This window comes from Phascolarctos cinereus, unplaced genomic scaffold (genome assembly GCF_003287225.1).
Source record: "Phascolarctos cinereus isolate Bilbo 61053 unplaced genomic scaffold, phaCin_HiC Scaffold_5;HRSCAF=322, whole genome shotgun sequence".
In the NCBI taxonomy this organism is placed as follows: Eukaryota; Metazoa; Chordata; class Mammalia; order Diprotodontia; family Phascolarctidae; genus Phascolarctos; species Phascolarctos cinereus.
The window spans coordinates 359,075,841-359,095,820 of NW_027555958.1; the positions used below are offsets into that span (position 1 = coordinate 359,075,841).

The window sequence follows — 19,980 nt, forward strand, 5'->3', positions numbered from 1 at the left end:
GGAAAACAGCTGAAAACAAGCTAAATTTACAAAGGGCATTTTTCAAATTAAATTTAGATGTATGTGGCCCATAGTAAACAAGGGCTGGACAATTCTAAATTATATCATGGAGAGATCCACGTAATCACGTGAGGTGACTGGAAAAAAGTTGCCTCAACTTGTCTGGTATAAGTGGAAGTAAGAAGAAACCAAAGAGATGGGTTGGGAGATGGAAGCCTCTTATGACCTTCTATTATACCTTCCCTAAAAAGAGGAGATATGCTAAAGCAATACAATTTTCCATGTAACAACTTGGAAAAAGCTTAAGACTTTGCTGCTCATAAGGTGATAAGCCCTGAGTGCTCACGTAAGTTGCTCCCTTGGAATCTGGAACTGTATAATAAAAACCTGGGGTTTGCTAGTAAACCTTTCCTTTTTATAACCTTCTTTTCCTAATATTTAGTTGGGAAAAAATTTGTCACAATTTCAGAACCTTTTGCTAGTATAATGAAATACTTTCCTGGTGAATGAAATGGTTTCTGCTTTAAACAAAAAAAAAAAAGACTCAATTTGTTAAGAAGTTCTCAATGTGATTCTGTGAGAAAGAAACAGTTTCAATTTTGGAGTTTAGAAATACTGTATACAGTGTGGGTGAAATGAATATTAAAGTACAAGATTAATCATAAGGCTGAGAAAGCTACACTATAGGGCTTCTGTGAGCAAAGTGCTTTCTTCCTTCATGAACTTTAAAGTGCTATATATATTTTAAAGAAACACTGAACAATTTAAATAATTTCTAACTGCCATCAACCACCAAAAATGTATCAAACTATCTAACCTAACTTCCTCCATTACTTACGAAATGGGCAATTTTAAGTCCACAAAATTTTCCAACATAATGTTCACATCAACTTACTAGACACAATGTAATGCCAATAAGCACAGAGATCTGTATATTTGTTTAAAATTTTTGAATTAAATTACATGGGATAAATCATCTTGGTCTATCAGCATAGAAGGAAACCTGTCATAGGAAACAGGGCTAAGAGTGGGTTGTCTATGATTTTCTATTATCCTATCAATTTTTTTTCCACAGATTACAGTTGACAGCAATTGAACACATTTGTTCCACTGCTCAAATTTGGAAAACATTTACAGATCTTTTGATACAAGAGTTTCACTAATGTTCTATAATGAAAATTCCTTGCAAAACAAAAAAGGCATTAATTTGTTAGGAGCTGAGACTGTCCTGGAAGGGTTAAAATTTTGCTTTATGTGCTATACATGCACTTTTTTTGGACATTTATCATTTTATTTAAGCCTGATTAATGTTCAAGAAATGTCCTTATTAATAGTGTCAGCAGTAGTTCTTAACATGAGGTCCATGAACTTCCTCTTAAAAACATTTTGATAACAAATGTATTTCAATATAATTGGTTTCCTTGGTAATCTTATATATTTTACTTTATGAACTTAAAAACATAATTCTGAGAAAGGGTCTATAGCAGGGATAGGGAACCTGCGGCCTGGAGGCTACATGTGGCCCTCTAGGTTCTCAAGTGTGGCCCTTTGAGTGAATCCAAACTTCACAGAACAAATCCCCTTAATAAAAGGATTTGTTCTGCAAAACTTGGACTAGGTCAAAAGGCCACACCCACGGACCTAGAGAGACACATATGGCCTCCAGGCTACAGGTTCCCCACCCCTATCTATAGGCTTAACCAGAAGGCCAAAAGGGTCCACAATACAAAAAAGATTTACGAACCCTTAGTCCACAGTCTTCATATACTGAAGTTACTGGAAACACTCCACAGTAATATAAAAAATTATAATTGAAAAAGATCTCTTCTCCCAGGCATGATGCTAGACATCTTCCTATTTATCTTTTAAAATACTGTTAAACAAATGTGATTCAATTAAAAACTGGCATTTTACTACTACTGCTTTAAGATTTGCTAGGGCTTTATAATCATGATCACATTTGAGCTTCAAGCTTTGTGTGATAAATACTATAGGTATATTATCCCCATTTTACAGATGAGGAAACTGAGGCTCAGATAAGTTAAGGGACCTGCCTATGGTTACCCAGCAAGCAAATATGAGAGGTGGGATTGGGATACAAGTCTTCCTGACCCCAAATTGAGCATCTACTTCCACAATGCTTCAGCTGAACACTGCTTAATCTCCAAAATATTAACTAGGTATCAATTACATGTTTGCCTCAGAGGGAGAGATAAAAACGTGATACGGATAAACCCAATAGGGTCTTTTCCAAAGTTATCAACAATATATTAATTGCTGAATCCCATGTCCTCTTCTTAGTCCTCATCCTTCTTAATTTCTCTGTAGTATGATAGTTAGTGTTGGCCATCTCCTTCACCTTGTATTTTCATGACACTTCTTTTCTCCTAGTTCTCCTATCTTCTTTCTCCACAACCTCATCACTAACCCTGGCCTCAAAGATCATCTTTATGCAGAATGACTCCCGCATCTATCTATCCAGTCCCACCTACTCCCTTAAACTCCAGTCCTTTATCACCAACCACCTGTTAGAAAATATCAGCTGAATGTCCCATAGGAATCTAACTCAAACATATCCAAAATGAAATTTATTATCTTCCCTACCCAAATTCATCCTCCCTTTAACCTGACCTATTTATGTTAAGCATACCATCATCTTTCCATTTACTCAGGTTTTTGTCCTAGGAATTATCCTTGACTTTTTCTTCTTTACCCCAAAAAGCCAGTTGATAACACCTTGTTGATTCTACATGCCCATCACGTTTTATATTTGCCCCCTTTCTCTCTCCTCACATAGTTATCACTCTAGCTCAGGTATTCATCATCTCTTACTTGGACTATTACAACAAACTCCAAAATGGACTACCAGTTTCCAATCTTTCCCCCCAATCTAGTCTCCACAGAGCTGCCAAAATAATCTTTCTAAAACATGAAATGGACCATGTATAGTGCCATGTTCAAGAACTTTCTATGGCTTCCTATTGCCTCTAGTATAAAACACAGAACATTCAGGATAATATCTAAGTTAAAAGTATCTCATTAGTACCCTCTGACCTGTGATTGAACCTTTTGACTGGAGGGCAGAGCCATGGGCTCCAGAGCTTCTATTTAAGGTGGGAATCCAACAGTCTTCTCTTCATTTCCAACAACTACACTGCCCTTGAATTTCATCATGCCTTCTTTCCTCAAAGAAACTCAATGGGTGGAAAATCTTACTATCCTGCCTGATGAATTAGCCTTCTGACTCACATTTCATCAGTATGCTCTGCCCTTCTGATTGGACCCTCTGACTAGAGGACAGAGCCATAGACTCCAGCGTCTCCATTTAAGGTGGGGGTCAGCACAATCTTCTACCTATTTCCCACCAGCTACACTGCTTTTGGACTTCTTTGGATTGTCATCCTGCCCCCACATCAGGCGCATTTTCCCTCTCTACCACCAAACCCCACTTTTCACCTTCCTTTTGTGTGTCTTCCCCCATTAGTCTGTATCTTGACCATCTTGCTTTTTATTTGTATCCCTAGGGTTTAGCCCAGCACAGTACCAGGCACTTAGTAAATATCTACTGATTATTAACTCCTCAGCTTGGCATTTAAAGCCCTTCACATTCTAGCTTCTACCTACTAGCCTTTCTTAGTTTATAGCACATCCCTCCCTTGAAAACACTCTATGTTCCAGCAAAAAATGGCATTTGTTTTCTAGCTTCTCTGCCTTGGTACAGGCTATTTTCAATACCTGGAACATGCTATGCTCTCTTCATTCCTTCTTTTTAGAATCGTTAACTTCCTTCACAGTGTAGTTCATGGAAGGGTTTCTGATCCCCCACTTGTCACTGCTTTTTCTCCTTGCTTCTCAAATCATCATGCAGATAAGTTCCTTACTTACAGGCTATATCCATCTCTGCTCCTTCCCTCTCCCTCATTAGAACATAAGCTCCTTTAAGGGTAGAGAGCGCTTTTTTGTCATTGTAACACCCTTGTTTCCCACATGGCTGCTCTCCTTGACATGACTGGTTCCTGAAAATCTTATTCCTGAAAGATCTCTTCTGCTCTGAATCTGACACCTTCTCAGCATTCCTCTGACTGGAGAGGAAGGACATAGAAGAGCTCCTCCCAGAGCCTCCATTTAAGGAGGGAGCCCAGGGCAGATATCTCATAATTTCCCATCCAGCCAAAGGAGTTAAATTCGTGCCTCCTGTTCCTCCTCACCCCATTCCCTTTCCCAATGTTTTTATGTGTTACTTTTCCCCATTAGACTGTGAATTCCTCCAGAACTCATGCTGCCTTTTGCCTTTTAGTTGTTTGTTTTGCAACTCTAGCACTTAGCAGAGTGGCTGGCATATAGCTGTTGCCTAATAAATGTTTAGTGACTGAATGAGTAATGCAACATCCAGCTTAGTGCCTGCATCTTATAGGTCCTTAATAAATGACAGTTGGATCAGAATGGATTATCCTCATTTTACAGCTGAGAAAATTGAGGCAGAGAGCAGTTGAATGACTTTTCCAGGTTCACACAGCTAGTATCTGAGGCTGTGTTTGAACTCAGGTCTTCCTGACTCCAGGTCCAGAGCTCTATCCACTGTGCCACTAGTCATCTTCTCTTTCCTTTTGTATCTCCACAATAAAAAAAAAACAGGCCTAGACTAAAAATAGTTTATAGATAATAAAAACTGATAATTACATGGTTTTTTAAGGTTTATAAAGTACTTCATGGTCTTTGTTTCATCCTCCAATATGTTTTAAGAGATCAAGGATAGTTTTGAGTACATCAGCACAGTACAATGGATGAAGGATGGGATGGGATTTGTAAAGGCTAAAGGGAGAGAGAAGGGTACTTCAGGAAATGGAACTACATAAAGCACAGAAGTAGTGTTACACACAGTCTGTTCATGAGACATTAATCAAGGTGAAAAGTATAGGTCTGGTATTAGGGAGCAGTTGGAAATAAAGTTGGATACATATGGTGGGGCCAAATTCAATTCTATGGTGCTATGAGTACAGGCTGGCAGCTGTACTCTGGCTAATATTCAGGTGATAAATATGAGACTTTGCCTAGTATTCCCCAAATATTCTTTAATCTGTTAAGCCTCACATCTTAAAAAAAAAAAAGCTGTACAAAACACACTCTCACTTCCATACACAACCCTTTCTTTTGTTTTGTACAGGAAAACATTCATATTTGTTGATATATGTCAAGAAAAAAGTTCTAAGCACTAGTAGTTATATAATAACAATCTGCAAGTCAGTTGGAAGACAAAATCAGTTATATTCATCTACGCTTACTGTTTCCTGATGAGTTGAAAGCTGCTTTTTCCCTGTTATATAAAAAATGATATCCTAATATCATTTTCATAGCTTCATAGTTTTCATATATAATGAAAACAATCTAGTTATTATTTTGTTATAAGTTAATTACAACTATGCTAATATTTAGGTAATGCTATTTTTGTAAAATTCTTGCAAGTACCAAAACTCAAATAAATAAATATTACTATTCATGGAAAAAACCAAGACAGCGAATTTTAACTGACTACAATGTTTAAGCATTGCTATCAAGATCCCAATTTTTAATTTTTCCTCCAACTTTTAAACTAAGCTAATGCTGTTAGCTGGGTATCCTTACTAGTACTCGGCAACACTACTATTAATCTCTTGCTGATGACTTATCACCTCCCATATGTTTCACTTTTTTAGAGCCTCTAACTTTATTTCCACCCCAACGATTTATACAAAGTAAGCACTTAAACATTTATTTAATTGGATAACTTCAACACTTTATTGAGATGACTATGGTCATCCACTGTGAGTTCTTATAACCTTTCTCTTCTCTATCTCAAACTTACAATATACCATTATCCATTCTCTCTTTATGTCCCTGTCCCAAAGGGAAAAGTATCTCCCCGCCTTGCCATGGTAATGAGTCCAAATGGTCTCATGATCCCATCCCATTCCTACCTCCTCTGAAACCTTGCTCTATCAACTATCCTCAGTCAAGCCCTAACACAGCTTTTAAAAAATTCTTCCTACAAAAATGTAGTAACTGTTATCCTTTAAAAAACAAAACTACTTTTCTTTCCTTTCCAGATACCTTTCAAATCTTTCTCTCTAATAGTCTCAATCTCTTTCCTGAGATCCAGATTTGCAGTTCCAATTCTTTACTGGACAAGTCCTATTTTTTTCTACCAACACCTCAAATTCAACGTGAAAAAATTGTGTAAGATCTACAAATTGGACTAGGTGGCTTCTGAGCTCTCCTTCTAACTCAGAGATTCTGTGAACTTATCCTAAAAATGTGCCTCTCCTTCTGGCTTCCCTATTCCTATTAACAGATCTACCATTATCCTAGTGATCCATGCTATAAAGCTTGATGCAACTTTTTTACTCCCCCAATTTTGTTTCCTTTTTAAATAATTTTTTTCGCTACTTGTATTTCTTAATCATCCATTCATTCTTAAATCCCTAAAAACTTTGTCTTTATTGCTCTAATTAAACTGCTCTCCAGAAGAGATTACTTACCATCTAATTATCAAATCTAATGGCCTATTCTTAGTCTTCATTCTCTTGACCTTTCTGGAGCTTATGACTTGCTGACTGCTCCTTTCTTCTCGAAATCTTCTCTTTCCTTGGGGTTCCGTAACTATATTCTTGCTTCTCTTCAAAGCTCTCTACTGCTCTCTCTAGCTACCAATGATCTCTTAATTGCCAAATCCAGTGGCTTTTCTCAATCCTCATCCTTCTTAACCTCTCTGCAGCCTTTGACACTGTGATAACCCTCTTCTTGATAGTTTCTTCTCTCTAGCTTTTCATGACATCACTCTCTCATGGTTTTCCTCCTACCAATGTAATCACTCTTAAGTCTACTCACTAGATCTTCATCCAGGTCATACCCATATGTCATGAGAGATCCTCAAGTCTCTGATCTAGGCCTTCTTTTCTCCTCCCTCTATACTACTTCACTTGGTGATCCCATCACAAATTGAATTATCCTCTCTATGCTCATGATTTTCACATCTACTTACCCAGCCCTAACCTCTCTACTGACCTACAGACTCTCATCTCCAACTGTCTTTCAGATATCTTGAACAGGAAGTCTAGCAGATATATTTAACTTAATATGTCCAAAATTAAACTCATTATATTTCTCCCTAAACCATCCCCTTTTAAAATTTCCCTATTGCTATAGAGGACATCATCATTCAAATCACCTAGACTCATAACCTAGGTATCAACCTTAACGCCCTGCTATTTTTTCCCACCCCTTTCCCCTATCCAATCTGTTGCTAAGACCTACTGATTTCACCTTTGCAATAACTCTTTCATATGCCCCTCCTCACTTCTGATACACTGGTGCAGGTCCTCCCAGATTATTGCAATAGCCTGCATGTGGGTCTGCCTGCCCCCAATCTCTCCCCATTCCAATCCATCCTCCATTAAGCCATCAAAGTGATTTTCTTAAAGCATAAATCTGACCATATCACTCCACTCCACTCCCCCACTTAAAAAATTCCAGTAACACTGGTATCCTTGCTGTTCCATGAACAAGAAATAAGATGCTCTTGTCTCTTTGTTCTCAGAATTTTCTCTTGCTGTTCCCATGCTTGGAAGGCTCTCCCTCCTCTCTGCCTCAATTTCTGAAGCTTTAGATGCCAGCTAAAATCCTATCTTCTACATGAAGCCTTTTTTAATCCCTCTTAATTTTAAGGCCTTCCCTCTGTTGCTTACCTCCTATTAATCCTGTATATTGCTTGTTTGCACATATTTGTTTGCACATTGTCTCATTAGATTGTGAGCTCCTCAAGGAAAGGGATTTTTTTTTGCTTTTTCTTGTATCCCCAGCACTTAGCACAATGTCTGGCACAAGCAGGTGCTTAATAAATGCTTACTGACTGGCTTCTCCTCTTTTCTCTGACTACTAGTTCTCTAATTCTTTTTCATCCAGCTCTCTCAATGTATATATTCAAGAATCTGTCCTTAGGCCTCTTCCCTTCTATCTTTCCTCATAGATTCAACTACCATCTTTACACAGAAACCTCCCAAATCTCTCTCCAACAATCTCAACTTCTTTCCTGACTCCCAGACCAGCACCTCTAATTCTCTACTAGGTATCTTCTCTTGGGTATTCCACTAACACTTCAAATTCTGTGTGGATAAATCTGCCTAATAATATGTACAAATTGGGATGGGTGGCCTCGCCTTCCAACTCTGAGATCCTGTGAAGTTACCCTGAAATCCGCTTCTCCATTCCTGCTAACACCCCCCAAAAGAATGTTGGGGCAATTTCCTTTTTTTAAATTAGTCCCTCACATCAATTCCTGTCAGTAGTGTGACTCACACGTATTCCCTTCATGCCACCCCCAGTGCAGGGTCCTCTTTACTGGCCTTCAGTTTAATAGCCTCCTAACTGGTTTCTCACCTTCACTTACTTTCTGTTCCAATCCATCCTCTATGCCACTGCCAGAGTTATTTTCTTATGACATAGCTCTAATCATGTTATTTATCTGCTCAAAAACCTTTGAAAGATTTCTGTTTCCTAAAAACAGCTAAATTTTTTCTTAGCAAGACATTCAAAGTATCTCTATGCTATCGCTCTAACTCACCTTCCTTGTATTCTTCCCATTAATCTCCTTTTGTGTATCCTCTATACCTGAGTTTTCACTATTTACTATGTCCTATACGTGTTCTGTACCTTTCTTTGCTCATGCTATATCTTCTGTCTACCATATACATGGCACCAAAAAAGCCTCTGCCTGTGGAAATCCTATCAATTAATGCTCAAGTGTTACCTCCTTCATGAAACTTCTTCTGACCTTCCTGACCAAATGTATTCTTTCTTCTCCAAGCCCTTATAGCACTTTGTTTTTAATAATAAGAATGATCGCTCTTATTTATGTAATACTTTAAGATTTATAAAGCACTTTCTAACACCAGCCCCGTGAAATAGGTAGTGCAAGTACTATTATCCCCATGAGGAAACTATTTAATGACTTCCTCACCCATGCTCCTACAGTTAGTAAACACCAAAGCCAGTATGTGGCACAACTGAGACATGAGCCCCGGCCTCCTGAGAAAGTCTAGTTCTCTTTCTACTTTCCTCCTTTGTACAACAATTATGATGCTTATACTTTCTGGTGTATTAATATTTGTGTATAAATGGTATTGCAGATTCAGAGATGGCCATAAGAGTCTGAAAGGCCCGGGCTCAGGTCCTGCCTCTGATACATACTTGCTGTGTGACCCTGGACAAGTCACCTGACCATTCATCTGACCAGGCAATTCTCTAAGACTTTAAGTTGCAAATCAGCTTCTGATCTTCATTGGGTGAGGAAGCTTCCTCACTGGGAGTGCCCTATGCTAATGAAGTCACAAGCTCTTGTTCAAAACAAAATAAAACAAAATTATGTCCCCACCAGATGGTTAACTCCCAAAGTGCAAAAACCATGCTGTTCAGATAGATATACTCGGCAGTATCCTACATGGAGTAGCATTTAAACATGTATTGACTAAAGTGAATTAAGAGCTCTTCAGGATATATAACTTGATCCTTTCTATAACTTCTAAAGTTTATAAATGAGATCAAATAAATACATATGTACTCTGTTATTTAAAAAGAGAAGATGTTCTGAATTTTAAACCATGATCACAATATGCTTCTACATGCAATAATATATACGAACACTTGGCATAGTAGAAGATTTTTTTCTTTCGGGTCCTACAAGAGGACTTGCTGTCATCTCTGCTTTGGATCCAACTATAGTGCTGCCAAGTTTATGAGATACATCTTTGTCCCACTCCTCTTTTTGCTCACTTTCCGCACTGTTTGCCTGAGCCCTTTTGGTGTATGACACAGCAGCAGGAATTGATGGACCAACTGTAAAATAAAACATATCATCATTAGCTGAAAATTACTCATTTTTTCTGTTCACAAGTTAAATTTGATTCTCTTTGACCTTAGAAACATGTACCTTTGTAAGTTTTACGCTGAAATCTGAACCAAATATGACTGCTCTTTTGAAAAAAAAAAACTTGGCAAAAAGAGAGATAAGTTATCTACTATTTTTGACACAACAAATCAGTAATTCAACAGGATGAGGAACAAATAAGCACATAAAGGGGTGGATCCTCAATCTTTAAAAAGAATATCACAAACCTTGCCCTTTCGACTATGCTTTCTAGAATGCCTACTCCATAATTAATACATTTGATTTCATCTCAAACCTTTTTTCTTTCCATCTTCTGTCTCTCCATGAGAGCTGGCTCCTTCATGCTGACACCGCATCCCTAATCACCCTTTCCAATACTGGCTGTATTTTCATTTCCTCCCAACTCAGGCTGTGGTGGAGGAGCTAGAATACTCTTTGTTCTCCATTCCTACTTCCTAATTTGCCATCACTGAGTAACCTCTCCTCCTTTGAAATTCCAATCAATATCAATTTGTTATCCAATTAAGATTCCAGTAGATGCTATCTGCTAACTCCAAGGATATTTCCTTCCTTCTGTCCTCAATGAGTTTAGTATCTGACTCATAGTCTTTCTTTCCACCCCAACTCTTCCTGTCCTCTACTAGGACAAGAAAATCTACATATTGTTACTCTGTCAAATACCCTCACTTCCAGTTCCTCTATTCACTCAGTTCCAATAATCTATTCTACCACTCCACCTCAGATACACACAGAGACATTTAACCTTGCCCATTTACCCACAAGCATTATACTTCCATGCTCACGAACTTTAAAATCCCAATATCTGACCATGTTTTGCTTTTTAATCATTACATCTTTTGCTCTGCCTTGTGACAACAAATCCTATTTCTCATCCTCACCCCTCAGTCCATTTCAAAGCCACCTCTCTCCCCCCCTCAACTTAACTCCCTTCTAATACAGACCTCTTGGAGAATTAGTCCAGCTCTATCCTACCTTCTGCTCCTGAGTGCCCTGCCCCCTCATCTCATCACAACCACTCCTTGTCAAATCCAAACCTTAGATTACTACCCTCATCCACCTCCTTTGTTCCTATTTAAATGCTGATGAACAAAACTAGAGAAAAATCACAGAACTGTGCTGAATAGATTCACAACAAACTTGTGTTACATAATTTCATTTTCTTTCTTTCTTTTTTTTTTTCAGGCAGTTGGGATTAAGTGACTTGCCCAGGGTCACCCAGTTAGTAAATGTCAAGTGTTTGGTCTGAGGTCAGATTTGAACTCAGGTCCTCCTGACTTCAGGGCCGGTGCTCTATCCACTGCACCACCTAGCTGTCCCTGTTATGTAATTATGTAATTTCAATTGGACCCTGAGGATCCTGCCTCATATTTCACTGGAAAAATTGATGTCATTTGATGAAAGCTTCCTTTTCTCTCCTATTAATTTCACATTACTCAGATGACTTCCTTTGCTACCTCCTTCATTTCTTTCCTATGTGAAGAGGGGGCCTTTCTCTTTGCCAAGGAGAACACTTCTATACTCACAAGTGAACCCACTCTATGACATTTTCTTAAATAGATTGTTTCCTCTAGTATCCCCATTCTTTCACTAATGCTCAATCTTTCCTTGTCCCAACTTCCCTGCTACCTAAAAACACACTCCTGTCTCCCTCATCTTAAAAAAACCCTTCATTTCATCCTACCATCCCTGTTAGCAATTACCCTATCTCTCCTCCCTTTTGTGTGGTGAAACTCCTTAAGTCTGTTCCACATCCTTCCACTTCTTCTCCTCTCACCAGTTTTTAAACCCTCTGCAGTCTAGCTTCCGACCTAATTAATTATTCAACTGACATTGCTCTCTCAAAGTTATCAATGATCTCTTAATTGTCAAATCTAATGGTCTTTTCTTAATCTTCATCCTTCTTGACCTCTCTGCAGTCTTCAACACTGTTGATGACCCTCTTCTCCTGGATATTTTCTCATCTTTAACTTTTTATGACATCACTCTAGCCTGGTTCTACTCCAAACTGACTGATCATTCCTTGGTTTCCTTAAATATTCATCCAGTTCATTTCCAGTAACTGTCTGTCCCCCAGAGCTCTTTCTCTTCTCCCTCAATACTATTTCACTTGGTGACCTCATCAGCTCCAATAGATTCAATTATCATCTCTATGTTGATAATTCCCAGATCTACTTATCTAGCTGAAACATTCTATATTACTTAATCCTGTGTATACATAGACAGATATTGATATATACTGATAGTAAATTTAATATAAGAAATTTGGAGTTTATATCACCAGAACACAACCGCCTAGTAGAAATGTTCATATTATTCTCTTTATCGGACTGGATGTCTCATAGATATCTTAAGCACACACATATAAAACTGAACTTATTATCTTTCTTCCCATCTTCCCTATTGCTGTGGAGGGTACCACCACCTTCCCAGACATCCAGGCTTGTGATCTAGATGCTATCCTCAACTTCTCACTCACCATCTCCAAGCAGTTGCCAAGTTCTGCCATTCCTACCTTCACAATATCCTAAGGAGATAACATCTCCCCCATATGCCCTCTTCTCTCCTTTGATGCTGCAACCATGCTGGTGCAGGCTCTCATTACCTCATGCCTGCATCACTGCAATGGCCTATGTGTTGGTCTCCCTGCTTCAAGTCTCTTCCCACTCTATTCCATCTTCCACTTAGCTAGCTGTAAAGCTGATCTTCCTAAAGCACAAGTCTGACCATGTCACATCCCTATTCAACCAACTCCAGGGGCTCACTTTTATGTTCAAGATCAAATATAAAATCTCCTGTTTGGCTCTCTATAACCTCAGCCTTCCAACCCACCCCAAGGACTCTGCACTCCAGTTTTCCTGGCCTCCTTGCTGATTCTAGAACAAGACATTCTATTTCTTAACTCTGGGTATTTTCACTGGCTGTCCCCCATGCCTGGATCTTTCTCCCTCTTCTTCTCCATGCATCCTAGCTTCCTTGTCTTCTTTCAAATTTCAGCTAAGCGAAACCTTTCTCAAACCCCCTTAATGCTTAGTGCCTTCCTTCTTGGTTTTCTTGTTTACCTCTAATTTACTCTGTATATTTCATTTGTAAATAGTTGTTTACATGCTGTTTCTCCCAGGCACTTATACTGTACGTACTTAGTTATTTGCATGGTGCCTCCATCATTAGAAAGAACTCCCTGAAGGCAAGGACTGTGTTTTGCTTTTCTTTGTATCCACAGTCCCTAGCATATAGCAAGCACTTAGTGAATGCTTCCTGAATGATTAGTGCTTGCTTGCTGACTTTGTATATTACATTACTTGTTTGAAAATGCTTCCCACCATGATCACTGAAACGCCTCTGTTTCTGATTTGCTGATGTACTCCTCTGGACCTTCAGATGAGCAGGAGATTGCATAGAACTGTTGTTTAAGTCACTGCTAGGTCGAGATCGCTGACATAAGTTACCACTGGACAAAGATTCACTTCCTTCAAACTAGAAGCATAAAAAAAAAAAGGACATTAAGATTTTTTAAAAGATGCAAAAGAGGTGACATGTACACTTGCTTTATTAATCTGATATTTTAAAGCTTGGTACAGGAAGACTCCAGGCCCAAAAAAGAGGAACCCTAAATGAAACAGAGTCTGATCTCGATGACAAAAACACTTATTACCTGAGAAGAGCTTGCAAAAGAAAACTTGTGGGGGGCGGGAGGAAGAAAGAGAGAGACAAAGAGATAGAGAGAGCAAGAGTGTTCTCAGCTGCTCAAAGGGGTGAAATAAAACAGTTTCTAGAAGCTTTCAGGAGGGGAGCAGGGGGTGAGGGTAAAGAGAAAAGATATCTGTAGATTTAATAAGCCAGGTAGCATGATGTTTAGAAAGTGCCAAGCAAGGTCTTGAGTCTGCAGCTACTGTTCAAGGTTGTTCTTCAGCTGGCCAAAGCTGGTTTTGTGGTTTCTGACTGCTATCTGCTGGTTATCTGGCTGCTATGGAGATATTTGGTATCTCTAAATTTGGCTAGAGTTCACTTGCAAAGGATCACTGGTATATCATGCAGTTTTGAGCTTTAGAAGCATTTCTGACTGGCCAGTTGCTGTGTAACTCTGACAAATTAGTATAGTCATTACAGAGCCCATATTAACAAGCTGTTCTATAGTACTTTACCATAAAAGCAGGCATACCAGCAACGGCTGCTGGTTCCCAGAATTTTCAGGGTGTCAAGCTTACCCCTAACCCCTCCCCTTCAAGAAAAGGAGGTATAGTATACCTTGAAACTTACTTAGCAGAGTTTCAATTACTCTCTTACTTTTTCCTAGGTTTGAATTTTAACACTTAAGACATTGTTATTGTTCAGTCATTTCAGTCATGTCTGACTCTTCATGACCCCTTTTGAGGTTTTCTTGGCAAAGACACTGATTTGGCTTGCCATTTCCTTCTCTGGTTCATTTTACAGATGAGGAACTGAAGCAAACAGTGTTAAGTGACTTGCCTGAGGTCCAACAGTTACTAAGTATTTGAGGTTATATTTGAACTCCAGGAGAGTTTTCCTGACTTCAGATCCGGCATTCTATCCCCATGCCACCTAGCTGCCCTTTCATACACACATTCTATTATCAAAATTTTCTCTGATTTTAGTTATCATCCTTTCTCCACAAGAACTGTTACACTGGCTTTTTGGTATAAAAAATGACATGCACAAATTTAATCTAAACCTCATTAGAACTATCAACCAGAGGAATGAAGTTGGGTTACAAATTTACCATTCTATCTTGCATCAATTAAATTATTTTCTAAAATCTCATAAAGCAGAGTATCAGGCACTTGGTATTTCTGGATATTACAAAAACTTTGGTGGTGAGGTAGTATTTTACAGTGGATACAGGGCTGGTCCAAAAGCCAAAAGGATATGAGTTCAAGTCCAGCCTTTGATACATTCCAGCTATGTAACTGTGGGTAAGACATAACTCTCCAGTAACCCAGGAAACTCTTGAAGACCAAGTTACATTTTTAGACACGGCATGTGTATGGATGTATTTTGCTTGACTCTGCCTATTTGTTGCAAGGACTTTTTTTTTGTTTGTTTTACCTTTCTCCCCCTCACCATGCTAATTTAAGAGGGAGAGGAGAATTAATAATAGTGTTACCAAAAAAAAAAAAGAAAAGAAAAGGAAAACTTATTCAAGAGAACAGAAGAAAGGTCAGAAGAAAACACAAGCAGGTCAACTTTGCAAAGTAATAAGCTGAATTTATTATATGCATTAAAAAAAACAAACCCCAAGCCACATATAACACAGATGAACTTACAATCCTTTTTCATTCTACTTTGTATATCTAGGTTTTTTGGGGGTATTTATTCACAGCTCTACTCCACTAAAAAAAAAAGATGCTGATGATACCTTTTTTATTTAATAGTCATACTCAGTAAGCTCCCATTAATTATGTTACTTAGAAAGTCAGGAAGAAATACTTACTTCAGGTGGTTTTCTGCCCAGAAGTAGGTAAGTAGCCATGACTTCATCATATTTCTGATTAATTAAGGATACACTTATTTCGTCTCTTGAAAAACCCATTGTTACCATAATGTCTACAAAGAAGAAAATTTCAGAAAACCACAAACCACTGTTAATCAATAGGTTATAGTCTGTAAACCAAAAACAATGGGCACATCCACAAAATCTAGATTTGACAATTAAGTCCTGATCTCACAATGTGTACTTAGAACACATTTTTAAACCTTTAAGTTAACATAGGTACACATATAGTAGGTACTTCTGATTACCCGAACTCAGATGATCCTCATGGTTCCAAGTCATTTATCATTGCCTACCATTCTCCTCAACTGGCCTCCCTTGTCCAGTCAGGCCTGGCATACTTACATACATGCTCTCCAACCACTTGACTTCTGCTCCCTAATCTGTAGAACAGTCTGAAGTGGGCAAGAAGTGTTAGAGTTTGAATTCCATCACATCTCTCCCACGCAGTGGAAAAACATTCTAGAATGCTCTTCTTGTTTCCACCCTACTTTTAAGTCAGACGTTTCAATGGTAAGACAGGAAGTAGTCACTGCCTCCAGAAGAAAGCAATAACAGAGTTCCTCCTCTAACACAGGGAGGTGGATTTCTGAGGGTCTTGGGGTAAAGAGGAGAGCTGACAAAAAGGTAAGGGAAAGGGAACAGCTGGCAGCAGCCCTTGTTGATGATGTAAGAAGAACTAGAGGCACTCTTGAACTCAGAATGTTTTTTCAAATTTGTCCCTTTTAAGTTTTTGTTGGCACATATGTATTCTTTGCTTATTTCTTACTCTGTTGGAGAGTGAGAAGAAATGGCAAATGTCTGTACATGTATGTAAATTGTTTTAAAGTTTCTCTGTGTACTGACTGGCCTTTATGAAAATTAATGTATGTAGAAGAGACTACAGATAAAATATTAAAGGAAAATGTAGAGTAATTTCTTCCCTCTTAATTAAAAAATAAAATTTGACTTTTAAATTAAACTAATTTTTTTATAGAAAAATTCAAATATCTGCAGAATTAATAAATGTTTTCAATTTATAATGTATTTATAATCAGTCTGGTACAGTGTAAATAGCAGTGAAGACCATCATTCAGACATCACCTTTGACCCTTACTTGCGGTTAACAAGGGCAAGTCACTGAAGCTCCCTGAGTCTTTTGAAATGAAGATACTAATACCTATAAGACCCACCTGACAGGCTAGGTAGGAGGGTGAAATGACATGATATATGTAAGTGTTTTGCAAACTTGAGAGCACTAGATAAATATCAGCTCCTCAGAATTCAAGGTTTTCTCCATTTTAATAGATACTGTTTTAAGGGAGTCACATTTCTAGCCAGAAACATGACCACCAGTAATACTTACCTATTCTTTTTGTGTCATTGAAATCTGGGTCAGGTTCAGTATATGGCTTCAGTTCTTCTTCTTCATGACCAACATTCATCCACCGATCTTTCATTATTTGCTAAGAAATAAACTCAACATTATATTTGGTCAATCAGTTCATTCCATCACTTATTTCAACTCTCTTTTTTGAATTGTGAATGTATCAGCTATGAAATCAGAAGCTATGTGAAGACTCAAGCAAGGGAGAAAATTATTCTCATGGAGATGAGTAATAGAGCTTCACATGAGAGATACCATGTCTAGGTCCACTTGTTAGTACAAAAAGTTCTGTCTCTTATCTTCCTCCAAAGTCAAGCAAAAAGGAGTGTATATTATGTTATTTCTGAATATCAACTACAGTAACAAATTATTATTGGTTGGAGGTTCTAAGAACATATATTTAAATGGAAACCACAGTCTTAAACACCTGGGAAAATGCCCCTGAAGAGCTGATTTTCTTTTCTTATATCCTTCACTTGATGCATATGTATGAAAAAGATCTTAATTTACTGAACAGCAAAAAGAAGAAATCATGGTGAAGGGAATTACAGTTATTCATTAAACATAACACAAAGAATGGAACATAATCAAAACAGAGGCCTAGGAGCAGAATGAGACGGAATGAAAGTAAAGAGTTGGGGGCAGGAGTAGATTAGTGATGTCAGATTCAAGCCAAGGAACAGGACTGGGCTTTGAGTTGAGAGAGCAACAGGGAAGCTAACTTGGAAATCTATACAGGGTCAAAGTCAGGATAGAAAGTGAGGAAAAAGGAAAGCATATGACAGAAACTCTGAATTGTAAAAATATTTAAAGAAAAAAAACACCTCTTGAATATTCTATATTATCTGATGCACATTATAAATCTATACATTTCAATATTATTTCTTTTTTAGTGATAATTCTTAATCAGGTAGTGACATAAGCATAATTTCTCCTCCTTTCCTAAAGAATGTTTCTCATGCATAAATTATATACTCCAACCTTCCACTAATTAGATTTTTAAAATTGTTATGCTTCATAAAGCTCTTCTTACAGTTAAGAATTTCTACTTAAAGGAGGTTTTCTGCCCATCTCCTAATGAACTTAACAACTAGATTACAAAAGTAGAGTTCCAAATGTGAATTCTACTACCACATAAAATATACAGATCTCTGATTATGCTGCAGTGTTCTCCACTAGGCTGTTCCAAAGGGTTGTATTCATATACCAAGTAATCAAGAGGATCACGAGGATATTTTCATATGATTTTGCAAGTAATTTGTATGTGTTTATTAATATATAGTATAAATTTCAAGTTTTTTTGTGTCTTTTTATTGTTATTTTAGACAATAATGACAGTAGCTTCTATTTGTTTATCACTCTGGGCAAATAATTTCATTTCACTGTCTGGTCGATTCATTAAAAAGAAAATTCAGTTGGTAAGCCCTCCAAATTTCAATTGTGAAAAATCCTAATGCCATCAGGTAACAACCACTGATCAAGGAACATACATCACAAAATAGAAGAGACCAGGAATGGTTCCCAGAATAAAAGGATTTAAAATACCAGTGATTTTCTGAAGAAGAGCTGACCAGGAGACTTGAACAGAAGATGTGATTACTGTATTATTTTAAGGATCTCTTGTAGGTGTAGGTATCCCTCTACTGATAGAGATTTCAATGTCTCTCACCCTAGTCAACTGCTGTGGCTAAAAAAATGCATCTATTGTATGTACATACGTACGTATGCATGCATGCATGCATGTATGTATGTGTATGCATGTACGCACACACACACACACACATGAGCCTCTTTAAACTTAATTATATTAAAGGAGGGTTTATATTTTTTTTTAAAAAAGATTATTATTATAGCCACTTAAGTAAATAGTGCCCTAATGTTGCAAGTGGGAACAGGAGCTGACTCAGTTAACTGGTCATTAAAAGAAAACAGCTCTGAAGTTTATAAAAAGCTATTACATACTTTCCACCATTATCAAAAAGCAAAGGACTTTTGGTGATGACTGCCTATCCTTCCACCATTAAACACACATATTCTTTATTAGGAGGGAGGAAAGAACCATGAAATGTTGAACTAGATTACCCCATTCAAGAGACTTCAGCTCTCTAGACTCTTCAAATATTAAGAGTCAGCAATGTCTATTTTTGACAAATTTGCTGAAAGAAAAGGAAGGCAACAGTTTGAACTCCTTTTAAAAGTTATGGATCCCTCAAGGCCTTTTAAAATTGTAAGCGAAGTTATTTGACATGGTGTTCTCAAAGGCTATGACAGAACAGGACAAAGCTGCACTAGGTTCTACCATACTGGAAATGCTTTGATTATGGGCCTATGGAGTGAATGTCTGCTGTCTCAGGACCAGTCTAGTCAGATTTGGAGAAAAGTATCAATAGGTGGCTATCAACATGATGAATACTTTGACCACCAACAACTCTCAAAGACCAAACTCTATTCGCCTCCTGGCCCTGTTTTTGACTTTAAAGACTTTGACACCGTAAGCTCCACTATATGACAGGCATTGTGCTAAGCACTTTGCAAATATTAACGCATGCAAAATGCTTAGGACAGCACCTGGCACATAGTAGAAGTCTGACAAATTCTTGTTCCCTTCCCTTCTCATGTCATCTTCCTACATTAGAATGCAAGCTCCTAATGGGGCAAGGACTGTTTTTCTTTTTGCTTGTATTTGTATCCCTAGTGCTTACCACAGTGCCTGGTACATAGTAAGCACTTAATAAATGCTTATGGCCTTGCCTTTTTGCCTCAAAGGCCACCTACCACATTATATAAAGGTGTTATATGTACTGATGAAAGGAATATCCACACCAATAAATTCAAAAACTTTGAAGTATTATCCTATGTCCTTGCATGTTTATTTTATATCACGATGGCATAGTGTATACTCAATGGATCTGTGATCTCATCATCAATTTGTTATTTCTTTCATCAATACCTGTAACCTATCCCCACCTTTTCATACTGTGTGATTTTTTTTGGTCCATATTTTCCCATAGAGCCTCCACAGAGGATCTATGCCACATGTAGGAAGTATTTTATTTTTCATGAGTACTAGTGAAACACTTGGGCTATCCGTCTAATGTTACGTGTAGGCTTTAACACATAAAATATAATACTGTATACAATCTCATGGTATTTAGAGTTTAAAGG

At 37.8% G+C, this 19,980-nt stretch overlaps 1 protein-coding gene across 6 annotated transcripts in view; it reads right to left on the minus strand.

The window, feature by feature from the left end:
- Positions 1-19,980, minus strand: part of MARK1 (microtubule affinity regulating kinase 1) — a 151,201-nt gene that overhangs the window by 18,152 nt on the left and 113,069 nt on the right. For 4 of the 6 annotated variants that reach the window (XM_078156305.1, XM_078156303.1, XM_078156304.1 and 1 more), the window contains exons 10-13: positions 16,795-16,894; positions 15,390-15,502; positions 13,261-13,414; positions 9,674-9,867 (exon numbers count right to left, since the gene is read on the minus strand). In XM_078156305.1, the coding sequence (XP_078012431.1) occupies positions 9,674-9,867; positions 13,261-13,414; positions 15,390-15,502; positions 16,795-16,894 (561 nt within the window). Of the gene's footprint in view, positions 1-9,673; positions 9,868-13,260; positions 13,415-15,389; positions 15,503-16,794; positions 16,895-19,980 lie in introns of those variants that run through there. The other 2 variants (XM_078156306.1, XR_013487301.1) reach the window with 2 other exon arrangements.